This window comes from Thermobia domestica, chromosome 10 (assembly GCF_964235325.1).
Source record: "Thermobia domestica chromosome 10, izTheDome1.hap1.1, whole genome shotgun sequence".
In the NCBI taxonomy this organism is placed as follows: domain Eukaryota; kingdom Metazoa; phylum Arthropoda; class Insecta; order Zygentoma; family Lepismatidae; genus Thermobia; species Thermobia domestica.
The window spans coordinates 35,531,349-35,547,215 of NC_137463.1; the positions used below are offsets into that span (position 1 = coordinate 35,531,349).

The window sequence follows — 15,867 nt, forward strand, 5'->3', positions numbered from 1 at the left end:
TATATTTGTAATTAGATTTGTAAACAGTTGATGTAAAACGCTGTTGCAAATTATTTTTTATAGCTACTAAGCGTACTATGAGACCCTAAGACTAGATATTAGGCTCTCTTAATTTTTTGTAATTTTTGCAAGTAGTGTGTGTGTGTGTGTGTGTGTGTGTGTGTGTGTGTGTGTGCGCATAAAGAAAGAAGTATCTTATCATTAGGTAAAGATAACCAACAGTTCATACAATCCGGGCAAAAATAATGGTTTCCTCGAGCAAAATAAAAAAAAACGCTATTATTATCAAGGAATGACATACACTGTGCTTCAAGAAGAATCAACCGATTTCAAATAATCGTAACTACGCAGCTTTTTATCCGTTTTGAACCAACAATGAACTGTCAGAAAGAAGGAATTCTTAAGTTTTACTCGGTTGCCGGTAGGTTTTAGTTGCGAGCTTCCTTAACCGGTCACTTCAGTGTTTAAGTCAAGATGGTGACTGCACAGCAAAAATCATTCTGCGTTCTCCGTTTTGCAAAATGGGAGTCTGTAACAACTGTTCAGCATTAAATTTGTCGTCAATATCCTGGCGTTACAGCTTCTATCGCTCAGAGCATTAAGTGATGGTATTAAATAATTTCAAGATACTGGCTGTTTATGTAAAGGAAATCCAGTGGTCGTCCCCGCATATCAGATCGAAAAATGATCGCAAAATTTTAGGTCAAATGAAGATACCGGTATGCCGTACATCCAAAAGCCATATTGGGAACCCATGATTTAGTGTTAAAACACTATGATTAGCTATATAATACAAAAGTAATCTGAAGTATCTATCTGTACTTCAGATAGTATTGTGAATACTATTTACATTTTAATCGGATAACTTTTTTTTTGAATACCTGTAATTTTCAGCGCCTCAGAAGTTCAATTTCTCGAAAACTACGCATGAAAATGTACTCTCAAATATGGTATTTTATTCAGCTTGACATGATGAATCGACTGCTTATCTTGGACAATATTTTATTTATCAAGTAATTGAAGAGTTAATTATACTTTTAGGCTATATCTAATTAATCATACTATCCTATATTATCATTGTGATTGCGTCATAGTGAAGAATTTAATGAAAATATGTTTTACTATCAATTTCACCTTAGTAAGTGACATACAGCATAATTTTTTTAAGTTTACAAAGAAAGTCGTTTTCCTAAACTACGCATGAGATTTTTCACTCAAGTATATAATTTTGTTCAGCACAATAAGTTCTATTCATTGTTATGTCTTATAAGGTGTGATCAAAACATACGCTGAATGATTCTTTTTATAGTTTTTTTTTTTCTGACGCTATAACCATTTGATGATTTGATGTAACTTGTCCGATAGCCTGATCCTTTGAGACAGCGTCAAGTTGGAACATGTTCTAACTTGTCAGTCGGCGTCCAGAGCGGCTAGAGTGAGGCTATGTTTACCGTGTATGTCGCGCATTGTGGATTTCGAACAACGTGTGAATATTAAGTTATTTCAAATTGAAAAAAAAAAAAAAAAGAAAAAAAAGAAAGTGCCAGAGAAACTCATGAAATGTTGAAATTGGTGTGTGGCGATAATGCTGTAGTTCTCAAGACTGTTTACACGAGTGGTGTGTGCGATTTAAAAGCGGAAATTAGTCGGTAGAAGACGAGCAACGTTTGAGACGTCCATTAACCTGAAAAACAGAAGAAAATGTGCAAAAAGTGGCAAAAAAATTGTTCGTTCAAACAGACGAATAACTATTCGAGAGCTTACCGAAAAACTTAGAATCCCATACACCTCCTTGCAAAGCATTTTAACCGATACTTTGCAAATGAAACCAGTGAGTGCAAAATTAGTTTCTCGCACTTCGCTTTTGATTCGCGAGTTTTGGGCCGAAAAATAATTCCTATCTACATCCACCATCCTCTTCGGATATTGCACCATGTGACTTCTGGCTCTTCCCAAAAATTAAAACCGTGCTCAAAGGAAAACGTTTTGACACTATTCTTGACTTTGAGAGAGCCACGCCAGAGCAGCTGAACGCCGTTCCAGAAATGCTTCCAGTCATGCATTCAACGTTGGGATAAGTGAATTGCTAGCAAAGGACATTCCTTTGAAGGAGATTAAATCAAATTCCATGTAAGGTTATTACTTTGTTTCAAATAAAATTTTTCACCGTGTTTTTTGATCATATGTCGTATCTTTGAACACTTTTTTTTTTTTATCGTTAAATGCTTATAGTATATCAGAATTTGTCATATTTTAGTCAGTTTTCTTAATGCGTTAAAATCGCTACTTACAATTTTTTGCTCTGTTGGTGGCAAAAACAAGTACTCAGTACAACATAATTGAAATCATCCGAATCGCCAAATATCGAGATCGATACCAGGAAATAAAAAAGAAAGAATAAATAAACATCTTGGTGAAAGAAAACTGAAGTTAACAGAGATATATGAACTGAGGACATCATTGTGAAAATTCCTGGCTTTTCCGAGTACAACGCAGAAGACATACCCGAATTGTTACAGAGAGACTCAATGGTCCTGAAATTTCATATGTTGAGTGATTCATACACTATAGTGTTCGAATCTCAAAGGTGGATGAAGACGTGGATTTAAGGGACCTACTGTGGGTGAGGCATTCGCAGTGTTTAATTTGATATTGTCTTCAAGTGCACTGAACGACAGCTTGAATACGACCACGTACAGCATCTGATTATGAGATACAAAAAAAGAAGTGTTAGAATTCGCCATAGAATGACCCCATATCAACCTGTTTCTGGCTTAGAAGTTTTACATCATTGTTTCTCACTCACTCACACCAAAACAGAAAAATGCAATCAGCAAAATATGTTATTTGACAAAGTGATACTGTTGAGCAGGCTTCCCAAGGTAATACTGAATTTACTTTTGACAAAATAAAAACCTTTTAAATCTTTCAGTTTTACCTCCGATGATTATGTCCTTTAGGCTAAAGGAGACGGATGATTAAGGCAAGTAGATTATGATGGAAGGATTGTTGGAATATACTATACGAAGAAACAGGAATACCCCGAAAAAATCACGATATTGTCTATCACGAACTTGTTTAGTCAGGATCGAATCAGGGACCCATGCACCAGAGATAAGCGCTCTACCACGGAGTCACTGTGCCTACCTATTCAGATACTGCGCTGAATACTTTTATTCTGAAACAGAAAAGAAAGAAAATAAACTAAGTGGAACAAACACAACTGGGAGAGATTATATGTAGGGATGAGAGTAGTTACGTATCGAATATTTTCTATCCTGTTCGCATAGCCTGCTTCCGACAAAACGAATATCAACAATGAAAATTTTGAAATAAAGAAAGATCTAACCTACCAGCTACTGTACAAATCTAACAGAACATGAGGCTTATTCATTAGATAATAACATAGTATAAAACATACGTTATACTAATGAATTGAAATTAAATACTAAGGTTACAAGGAAAAACAAGTATATGAAAATAAAAATAAGATATATTGGGATGAAAATCTGGACGTCACAATCCTAGCCCATCAGCGAGTTTATTAGGACTATGCTAATTTATCGCATATTCTTGCCACATTCTGCATAACAAATTTTTGAATTTGAGTGTGAAAACGACAATTTAGTAAATTTTATGATGTTCCTGTCAGAGGTTCTGGAATATAATTCTTTAACAAATCTAACCTCTTCTTCTCGGAACAGCTAAACAACAAATAATTCTGAAAGCTATGAGCGTCGACATCTCCTATTGGATTTGCAACACCGCACTATTGCAAAGAATGCAGATGACGCGATAAGGTTCAATGAATGTCAAAATACTTAGACGACTTTCGTTTGAGAGCAAATGACAAATGGTGAGCCTCTACCATGACAAAATCTTCTACCTGAAGACAAGTGAATTGTGATAGGGTATTGAATGTCCTCGCAGCGTACTTCCCCCATCTTTACTGGCAGCTGCTGAAGGGTTTTCCGGCGTTGAATTAGGGTTTTTTCACTGATTTCCTCAATTATTGTTTTGCTTGTTCGGAACTGGACGAGAATCACTTCCGACAAAGGGTTGTTTGCTTAACTATCAGAGTGATCGTTCTAATCACTTTATCAGATCTGGGTGACCGATAACATGGAAAACCATTTCTGTTGGCGCTTACCCTCTGACGTCTAAAACATCCACGTGAGGAGTTTCGATTCCAATTTCCATTTTGGTTATTTCTATATCCATTGTTTTGACGATGATTAGTATTATTTGAATTGTTGTTGTAATTATTGTTAAAACTGCGATTGGTATTTGAATTACGTTTATTGTTTTGATAGAAATTATTTGGTTTATAGTTATTTCCCTAATGTTTGTTTCCCCTATTATTCTCTGGCTATTGGGGTTTCATCTGACTACTGCTGTCAAATCGTTTATTCCTTTGCTTAACGACTTTGACTTGTTTTGCATAGGACCACTTTTGTCCTTGCCTGTGAAACTCTTCTGTAGCCGGAGAATATGAACACCCAGAAAGTGTGTAAATCTTAAGTAAATCATTGAGATCTGTTGCTGGATTCAACAGCAAGAAACTTGCTTGATTCGAGGGGATTCATCTCAAAATAAGATCAATAAGTTCATTTTCTTTAGGATCTTCGAAAATGCTGAAATAGTTTTCAACAAGCTTGAACGTGAAGTCAATGAGAGAAGAATATTTAGAACGATCGTACTTCCACCTCTGAATACGCTCAGAGTGGAGTGAACAGTAATATTGTTTAAGTACAGTCACAAACTTATTGTAGCATTGGATCTTGTTCGCGACAGATAACAGCCAATCCCTAGCACAGAGTCAGGGCTCCACAGCTATAAGCTTGTCCATATCAGAAAGCTGACATACTTTAAAACAACTATGTTCATTACGAAAATGTCGAGCTAATCCATTACGACAATCTTATCAAATTTAGGGGGAAAACTTTACATCTCTGAATGCCAAAGTGGGGAGAGAGTTGGTGACCATTGGTCCAACCAAATATCAAAGATTCATATTCGACATGCCAAAGATTCAAACTTGAAAGGCCGTTTGGACCAAAAAAAATCTGTCACGGTCAAATGCTGACCAGTAGTGGGTAGAGCATTGTTATAAGCTTATGTATTGGCGAAGTAGCAGAATTGGGAGGAAAGTTGATTCTTGTCGAACGAATACTCGTACATGTGTAAATGGGTTGACAAGATTGGCAACTCTGACAAGTCCGTGTATTTACCATGAAATGATTGGTTTCACAGCATTCATACATGTTATTCCACAGCGTACCAAAGGGTGAACACATGCGGGCAGTCGTAGCACAGGAGTGAGAACGAAAAGTTCAGAATAACATCAAAACCTTTAAAAGGCCTAGTAGAAACATGAGAAACAAAAACAAAATCTACGTGAAGACGTTTATATCATGTGTCACTATCATTAGATTCACTCTCCCTGCTCCAAAACAGCTACATCCTTACATGGACATTGTACAGCTTGCAAAGCACCCTCTGCAGTTCGCTTACAATCTTGCAGAGCATGCAAAACTCAAGTATGACTCTTTAAACTTACCGACAAAGTAGGGAAGTTCTCAGACAACTGGTCGACTCTCTTAGTCTTACTGTTAAGACCTGCGGATATCTTATCAACTATTCCAATGAGAGTGCTAAGGTTATTTTCTACGTGTTCAGTACGCACATCACGTTCGGCTATTTCGGCCCTAGTTCTTCTATACGCTTCCCCAGGCTTGCATTGCTAGCGTGCATTCTTTTCTTCACCGTGGTTACATTGGTTGACAATTTTCCATTATATTCCTCTAATTGCACTCTTCGTACCTCATGTTAGTCATGCCGATCTTTATATTAGCAACTTCCTTTTGCATCTATTCTATATGTTTATCAAGCTTTTCATTTACTATGGCAATACTTCTTCAAGGGGGTGGCCGTCAATAAATAGCATAGGTCACATCAGGTTTCAGATTTGCATTTATAGTTATTTGGATCGATACATTTTTAGTTTCGAGTGATAATTGAGATAACATCTGTTGGAATTCTACCAGACTAATACCGTCCTTATTACAACCAATTAGAGAAGAGACTACACGTTCCTTTGACAAATGTATTGGAGATGCATTAACGTCAACACTTTTCTCTTTTACATTTACATAATCTGCTCCTCACATACCTTCGCATAGTCTCGTGTTGTTTGAAGAAATGTTATCAGTTTCTTTGATTCACATACAGCGAGAAGGATACCAACGCTGGCACTAATCACAAAAGAGCTTTTAACCAAGGTCGTACCATCTACACCATTCTCTTTTTCGGTCGCTTCGCAACGCAAACCCACTCCCTGAGCTAACAGAGCTATTCGTATCGTTTTCTAAATTTACCTCGTTAGCCATATTAAACACAATATTAAGTCCCACAACTAAAACAAGACAAGAAAATAATGAAATTCATACAAATAAAGAAATTCATTCCGCCGTGGCTCAGTGGTAGAGCGTTCACCTCTGGTGCATGGGGTCCTGGGTTCAAACCCTGCTCCCGCCAAGTGGACTTTGTGGTGGACAAACACCGTGTGCGTGGGTTTCCTCGGGTTCTCCCGTTTCCTCCTTTCTTCATTCCACCATTTCATTCATTTCTCCTTTAGCCTAACCGTCATAACCGTGGGACGTAAAACTCAAAAATTAAAATTATTATTAATCTATTTCCATGTCATGTTTAGTCAAGATCTGGTGAATCAATGATAAATAGTATCCTTGAGATTTTTTAAATACAAATCAGATAAAAAAAATAATAATTAGAAAAAAATCTTGCCATAAGTGGCAGAAACCTTAAACTGGGCTATTACTAAATTTTCTACGTACGAACCTATTCGTACGGAAAATCTCTTGAGCTGAAACAAGCACGCACGCAGTATACTGCAATATACAATGCACAATAAATCAAAACAAACAGTATAATTATTATATATTTACATATCTTTATTTACATAATCAACAATACAAACTCACTTTCCGAGAAACATCACACCCACCCATGTCATATCTTATATATACAGATTATGAACGTTCATAAAAATATAATATACATATTTATATATATATAAACTATACAGAGTCAACCACAAGTATTCACTGGGAGAGCTGCAAAGATATTTTGAATATCACCTTAAAATATAAGTTATTTACACGAGTATTCATCCAGTACATACTGATCGTCTACTTTCAAGTTAACTTCAGTATATTGACATGGTCTTTATTTAAGTACACGAGACGTTTTCGCGACAAAATCTTCAGAGAATGTATTCTTATGTCTAATAATAAATAACGTGCTGAACATATGAGCTACCCATTCAATTGTATGTTTTAAACAGTGACAATTCACCTGTGCTACAGAAAACATGTTTGAAATGAGTGTTGTATGAAATATTGTTTGGGAGGCAAGTTACAAAAAAAAAAAAAAAAAAAAAAAAAAAAAAAAATATATATATATATATATATATATAAAATAATGTATGGAAAACACGTATAAGGAAGAAAAAAATGAAACGTTCTTTCGAAAGCATGTTTAAAAAAAAATATATTCAAGAAATGTTTGGAATATGTTTCAATTGTATGAAACGTTATTTGGGAAGAATATTTAAATGGTGTTATGTGAATATTTTTTTTTAACTCGGAAAATCCAAAACTAGCGTGTACTAAATGTATCTAGAGAAAACAGTTGAATTATATCTAGTTACAATGAGAATTTACTTATCTGTATATTTAGTAGGATTCCTAGTTTAGTAGCCAGGCTATATAATTTCATGTAGTTCGGTGGTAATAGTTCCAGACATCCGGTTTTTTTTTTTTTTTTTTTTTTTTTTTTTTTTTTTTTTTTTTTTTTTTTTTTAACCACTCGCTTTTGCTTACTGTGCTGACTTAACCTTGGGATAGTTTTCAAGCTGATGCAGCAAAAAAATAGGTAGATATTTATACATCCCAACTTGAAACAGCGCGCACTACTGATGCGGAACGATCTGAAATTACGTGTATCGTTGACATGTTAAAAGATGAAAGTTGTTAACAGTCTCGTCTTAATGAGCTCATGGGTAAATCAGTATACTGCGGCCCTTACGACTAAATTTCACGCGTAATGCATGTGATTCTGATCAAGGGCTCCTTGGCAAGGGCTAGGTTAACAACTCAACTTTCAAAACAGTATCTAAAATTAATTTAACTTGTACCAAATCGCAGATTTTCTTACGACATTCACCTACTAAATCTCTTGTTATTCAAATGCAGTGAGAAAGAGTTGACAGAATCATAACAGAGTAATAAATTATAAATCTTACTCTTGGGAGATTAAAATAATAAATAGCACAAAAACGGAACATTATGATTTTAAATTTTAAGCCAACATATCTATTCGTATCAAATGGAGTAATAACCACATTTACAACAATTTGAGGAACATCATAACCTCAAAAAAGGCTTAAAACTTAACATGTATGAACATTTTGATTTTGATTTATACTGGAGAAGGAAGAAAATATTTTGTATTGACCTTCCGTAGCAACCATCGAAAAAAAAAATACCAGTCACATACTAAGCCCATAAAATGATGGATAGAATAAATATTGCACTGATGAAAAAAGGCTCACATGGACAAATCAGGTGTCTGTAATCACCCTGTCTCGTTTCATACAAGGTGACTTATCAGTGCTAAAAACAAAATTCTCTTGCAGTATAATAAACACGCAATTTTCTTGGAATTATACTTCCTTAAATAATTATTCAAATGAAGCGTATGATAATGATTGTCTTCATAAATATATCTTCCAACAATACTGTACGTCATTACAGGCTGACTTACACGTCTTTCCTTCAAAAGTAGGATTCCCTCTTAAGTATCAGTTTTGTTCTGTAGTCTTTTGAGATGAAATGAAATGAAATGAAATCTTTGAGTTTTACGTCCCACGGTTATGCCGGTTAGGCTAAAGGAGACGGTGATAATGAGAGATGAGTGAAATGGTGGAATGAAGAAAGTGGGAGGAAACGGGAGAACCCCGAGAAAACCCACGAGCACGGTGTTTGTCCACCACAAAGTTCACTTGGCGGGGGCTGGGATCGAACCCGGGACCCCAAGCACCAGAGGTGAACGCTCTACCACTGAGCCACCGCGCCCCCCTCGTCTTTTGAGATGATACGATATCTTTGGCATAATAAATGTCTCGGTGTTATGTCCTGTTGATTACAGGAGACGGATGATGAATGAAGAATGTATGATTATCCACCACAACGTCACATGATCTGAGATCGAACCATAGACCCTTCGCATTAGACATGAAGTGCTCTATCCATGCGAAATTACTGATAAAAAGGCCACTTCTGAATTCAACTGTACGTATTACGTTTTTTGTTACAATATGTCTGCATAAAATGACAAATAAGGTTCAATACCTTAAGTTGTGTAGTCTTTGCATATATATATTGCCACAATTAATTCACAACTGAAATAAGGAAATGTATTTAAAAAAAATCACCATCAAGGTAATGTTCTTTCATCACAGAACCTAAATGTATTATAGGCGAAAGAATGCTCTGCATTATTTAGTACCATCTCTAAACTATGCTGCTGCATCTACAAAACTACTTCCTGAAGGTTAATCCATATCAGCATATAATTTGCAGTGGACGGCAAAAGAAATACTATTTTACTTATGCTTGCATTTTTTTGACATCAATTATTTTAACTATTTTTTTTTTCCTTTCGTCAAATATTGGACGGTGATTCTTCCAAATACTTTTAAAAAAACTATCATCAGTCAGCTTATTTCTAGGAATCCCACGACAAATTAATTTTGCTTAATAAATAACGAACAAGTTGAAATTTTGCTGAATTACCAATAGAAAGTACCAACAACAATGAAGTATGCGGCTTTAAATTATACAGTTATAGGTTGTTTCAATACACAGAGATGATCTATGCAAAACATTTCGTTTAAAAAGATGACAATTTGCCTATTAAATCACACTTAGCTTGATATATGTAACAATATAAGCAACAACAATATACGTAATAATAATAATAATAATAAATACAAAATGCATGTACGATACATTTTTTTAAAAAAGTAATAACAATATATTGATTCTTTTGAGTATTTGATCCATTTGATCTTAAAATGATCTATTATAGGAGACATTTATACTACTTGGTGATAGTACATCTATCAGTTTCGACAGTCCTTGAAACTACCCATTATACATAACTTAAATGGGAACAAAATTTACTTATATATTTTCAATAACAAGGTACATCATGTACCTTTATTAATGAAATAGCCATTAGAAACATGTCTTAATAATACAGACAAAATAGTTACCATTTGTTTAAGCGCTCTTTTTCCTTTTAAGTATAAAATTCACGATCCATTACTATGGTTCTTAAACTGGAAGTCACATACCAATGAAAAATGATCGGAGGGATATTTAAAAGACGGCACTCTCCCTTCCCCAATATCTTCCCCTGTAGGGAAATTTAATATCGCATCCACACTAAAATCCTTTTTGCTATAAAAGATGTAATCTATTGTGTGACATATTTCGCCCTCTTCTCTCACTTTCCATGTCGTGTACTCGGGTTCTTCTCCGGAAGGATTAGCGGACGCATAAGCACTTGAAAGTCCTAACAACTTATGATTCAACATGGTACTATACACGGGTTCAGTGGGTTCTGCATTGAAGTCTCCGCACACAATGACAGGGCTTGTTCCACAGTGGGATGAGATGAACTCTAACAAATCTTTGCCCTGTTCATTACGAAGCGTTGACAGCAATGCGCCATTTCTTGCCTTCAAATGCGTTGTCACTATACAGACATTCTGGCCTGTTTCTTGAACAGTTAAGAGAACCAAAAGGGCGACCTGCATTAGAAGAAGGAAAGTTAATCACATTTACTTAAGTTAACTTATATTTAATACAGCACACTCAAGACAGAAGAAACAAGAATTTTAGGAATGATCAAAAAATGCATCAAAAGATTGTAATCTTGGCAATTAATCAGTTTTTGGATCAGGGGTCATAAAATATTTGAACGGCCCCTAAATCGAGTTATCGTATTTTTTACGGAATAAGCATATCATACTGAGTTACATACAGTAAGTGATAGTTTGGGTTTGGTTATATAATATGTAGCTCTCCATATACAAGGCGTACAAGAAAATTTTTGCTTGAAATATATTGGATCTTTTGATCCAAAAATTAATAAGTAAGATAGGTAAATAAGAATTATATGAGGCGTCCAAGTCATTACTACTGATTACAACTGTAGTCATTTTAGTGACACGGATACATGTGACAATATTAATATTTTTAGAGGTCAAGTTTAAATCTATTGACTAAATAACTATTTTGAGCATCACTGATGTAACGATGTGTATTTAATTCAATATTTGAACATCTCGACTTCACGAAAAACGTAGATTATCATTTGTATACCACCCATTCTAGCTTTGGAGCAAATCTATAACTTCAAATAAAAGTCTGAATTCTGACAAAAGTTATGACATGTACGTGGGTAATTCAAAAAGTAATGCCTCTAAGCCCACTACTTGGCCAATAGTACTGCAAACATTCTGAACTGTTTACCATTAATGCACTGATGTTTAAGCTATAGAATGCCACTTGTTTCACCTTTCTATCTTTCCTCGTTTCAGAGTAATGGAGCACTTTATGGCATCCAATGGTGATGTCCGGTTGAAATAGCGGGCTGCCATTGAATTTTTGACTGCGGAAGGTTGTGCACCCGAGAACATTCATTGCCGGCAACGAGTTGTGGATACACCATTACGACCCGGTCACGAAGCGTCAGTCGATGGAGTACTGCTACACGTCCTCTCCTCCACTAAAAAAAATATTCAAAGTTGTCCCATCTGCTGCCTCATCCTGCCTATAGTCCGGCTCTTATGCCTGCGAGTTTTGATTCTTCCCCAAACTTAAGGATCAACTTAAGGGCTAACGCTACAGTTGTGACGCGGAGGTGGAAGCAACAGATCGGCAACAATATCGCCAGCAGCCATCACAATTCTTCGCTGACCACGTGAAAAACCTTGTTTGACGTTGGTGTAAGTGTGTTGTCCGTAATGGGGACTATGTTGAAAAATGATGCCATCATTTGTAGCTGATATTGCAAGTTTTTCACTGATACCTTTATCGGTGTTATCTGTGAAACACAAATAAAGGTATCACCTTGGAGGCATTACTTTCTGAATAACCTTCGTATCAGTGAATATTTTAACGTACTAATTTACCTAAAAGAGAACAAATTTGGATACCTCATGTTCATAAAAATTATTCAGTGTACAATTATCAGTTCTACGAAGAGAAAAAAGGCATACAAACTTATTAAATTTCAACCTTAAGTACTGAAGTTATTCTTTTTACCAAACGCAAGAAAATTTAGTGATTCAAGGTGTAATCCGGAGATTTGGATTACATGAATACACAATCAGTAAAGTTTGCAAACTATTGTAGTAAAATACCTCAAGACGCAACATTTTAATATTTGCTCTCTTTTATTAATAAGGTTTTTGTAATTTGGTGGTGGTGTCCCTGCATGTCCGTACTGTATCTGCATAGGCGATTTTTGTGATTTGAATTTTTATTTAGCAAATACTATACCACTTCGCTGATAGTTTTCCCTAATATTTTCCAATTTCGCGACACCTTTCAGTGATGAATGATCTACACCTAAGAAAAGAAATCGTTCGAATTACGTGAGTTTGTGGACATTAACATTAGCCTCAACAGTTACTAATATTACAAGTAAAATTACAAAAAAAAAAAAAAAAAAAAAAAAAAGTTTTACATCCAATGGTTATGCCGGCTAGCCTAAAGGAGACGGTGATGATGAGAAATGAATAAAATGGTGGAATGAAGAAAGTGGGAGGAAATGGAAGAACCCCGAAAAAACCCACGCACACAGTGTTTGTCTACCACAAAGCTCACTTGGCGTGTGCTGGGATCGAACCAAGGACTCCATGTACCAGAAATAAACGCTCTATTACTGAGCCACCGCGGCCTCTTATGTAAAATTACAGGTCACTAGGATAACTAGAAGTAGTTAGAAGCGGAGCATGCTAAACACAATAGCCTTCTCATATAGTTTTGAAGTCAACATGATTTAAAATGAACACAAATCAGAATCTGACACACGCTATTAATATAAGATTTTTTACTGATCAGATTTTCGATTTTTATTTGTTTTTTAATCTTGTTGACAAAACTATGAGAGGACTGTTCTGTTTAGCATGCTCCGCCTCTAACCTACTTTTAGTTATCCTAATGACCAGTAATTTTACATGTAACATTAGTAACTCTTGGGCTAATATTAATGTGCATTATCATGTAATTTAAACAATATATTTTTTCCTTACAGGTGATTCATCAGTTAAAGGTGCCGCAAAATAAACACGGGTCGGAGAACGCCTGCTTTCAGAGTTACACTGAAGTAATCTGTTGAAAATGAGAAACATCACATTTTAAAACACCCTGGCTTAAAAAATATACGACATCTCCAAAGTGTTTCAAGTAATTACACAGAGACTAGTATGTATTCTACCTAAATGCCCATGTTTCACAATCCCGAGTACCGGCGCAAAGAATTGTGCAAAATAAGTTGGAGTACGGGAATACATTTTAAAGTACAATTGAGTATTCATTACTTGAGTATAGAAGACTGTGAAACATGGGTATTTAGATAGAGCACATACTTGTTTTTGTGTAATTCCTTGAATAGCTTTCAAGAAATGACACAATTTTCAGGTCAGAGCGTTTAAGAGCATGCTGTTTCGCATTTTCGGCGGTTTATAATTCTGAAAACAGAGATTTACTGATCCATGTTTATTACTATTTTTTCTTTCATTTGATATAAGAAACCATCTCCGAAATTTGTGACACTGAGTTTATTAACTCTCTAAATTATATATATATCCGATGAGTGATATTTGTTGAAGAAAGATCTAAAATACCGGAAAACAATCTTGCAGATATGGTACGGACAAGTAGGAGCTCTCTAGCCCTTGATACGAGCTAGTACGAAGATGCGGTCGTGAATTTAAATGCGGATACCAGTTCCTACAACTACTACTCCAGACAGGATTACGGAAGACATTATTTTATGCAAACTGACACGTAACTATGCATTATATACCTGACCAGGAAGGACAGGGAAAATTAGCATAACGGAATCAAGTGTTCTAAATGCCATTCCATTGAACTTTTAATGGTCTACTGAGAACCACCCGAAATTTCGACCCGTTCTATTTCATTCCAATATTATATCGAATCTTCTGGATTTCCGTATTTACTATTTTTTCTTGCAAACTAAGACAATTTTTGAAACAGTAAGTACTGGACAATAGACGCCGATATACTGATTAAAGGCTACAAAACAGGCTGATACATTGAACTTGACAGCTTTTTATCATGACGAACAACAGTGAGCTCAACGTGGAAAGCTTGCCATCGTCAAAGAAAAGTCTGTGTCGAGTTCTGCAGTTCTACATTACGACACATCAGAAGACGAATACAAGCCTGAAAGTCAAAAGACTAGCCAAAGATTTCCAGAGAAAGAAAGAAAAACACGTCACTGTCTGACCTCGTAATGTGATCGGGATGAAACCGAGCAGCATATCACGAAGCAATTTACGTGAGTCACCAGTAAAATACAAGCCCAAAATTTGTTTACACTTCTGAAAGTGTAAAATATCAATTTATTTCAAAGTGCTTCTCGTATGCTTTGCACACCAAACAACAGCGCATTCTTAGCGACGTATTGTTAACAAGTTAGACTTGATAAAAATGTCTTAGTTTGGAATAAACACAGAAAATAAGGAAAATCAGAAGATTTGGTATACCTCTGAAATGAATTCCAACGGGTTGAAATTGAAAGTAATTCTGAGCAGACTGTGAAGACCTCTATCGGGAGAGACCTATAATGTTCCATTCCGTTGTCCTAATTCTCCCTGTCCTTCCTGGTAAGACATATGGCATCTCAAATGGCAGTGAACGCTAAATTATTCATAAATATTTACAAATGAAAAGGCTTTTTTTTTTAGCGCGTTGGGTGTCTATGATGTTGATACCCGACCAGAAGAGGACACAATGTTACGAGTCAGAACTTGCTGGATGTGATACAAGCTGAAAAGCTTAAGTTTTACCGCTTATTTGCCACTATGGAATTGAGGGTGTATTACTTCGATCCCGAGTGCGAACTCCATAGCATGCACTGAAAACATTCCTACTCTCTACCACTCAAAACGATCATGGCTTAAGTCTTCAAAGAGCAAGATGATGACATGTGTTTTCTTGAATGCAGAATGAATTGTTTATACTTGTTACCTACAACACGCAAAAGGTTGCTAATTTCAAAATTACGTACTGCCATTAAAAACAAAGGCGTGCTCTTCCACTGCATGCTCCAGTTGACACCTCTTAGGCTGCAGTTCCTGCAATTTATCATGTAGATTTTCCACTAGTCTCATTATCTCCTCTATTCTCCAGATTTGGCTCTCTTTCCCAATCACGAAGAAATACTTTTGTATATTTCCCGTGTAAGACGGTGTGGATGCTTGTCTGGACCAATCAAAGAATTTCCTTTTCCGCTGAAGGAATATATATCAAGAGTCGCTACTTTTGATTTACAATGGAGTTTCTTCTATGTATGGGGCGAAGCATCTTGAACAACCTCGTGTGTATATATATTAAATTGGACCTTTGAAAAATGTCTAATAGCTTTTGTAAATGATTATTATGAATATTCCTGATAGTCTTAAATACATATACAGGTATATGTATCTTTTACTAATTCCAATATAAATTAAGCAATTTTTAA

The 15,867-nt window shown here is 35.6% G+C and overlaps 1 protein-coding gene across 5 annotated transcripts in view; it reads right to left on the bottom strand.

Moving 5' to 3' along the window:
• Nucleotides 1–6,950: 6,950 nt before the first annotated feature.
• The window catches only part of cu (NADP/NADPH phosphatase nocturnin), a 114,144-nt gene continuing 105,227 nt past the window's right edge, over nucleotides 6,951–15,867 (bottom strand). For all 5 annotated transcript variants that reach the window (XM_081728017.1, XM_081728016.1, XM_081728015.1 and 2 more), the window contains one exon: nucleotides 6,951–10,897. In XM_081728017.1, coding sequence (XP_081584143.1) covers nucleotides 10,397–10,897 — 501 coding nt within the window. In that variant the 3' untranslated portion in view covers nucleotides 6,951–10,396. The remainder of the gene's footprint in view (nucleotides 10,898–15,867) is intronic.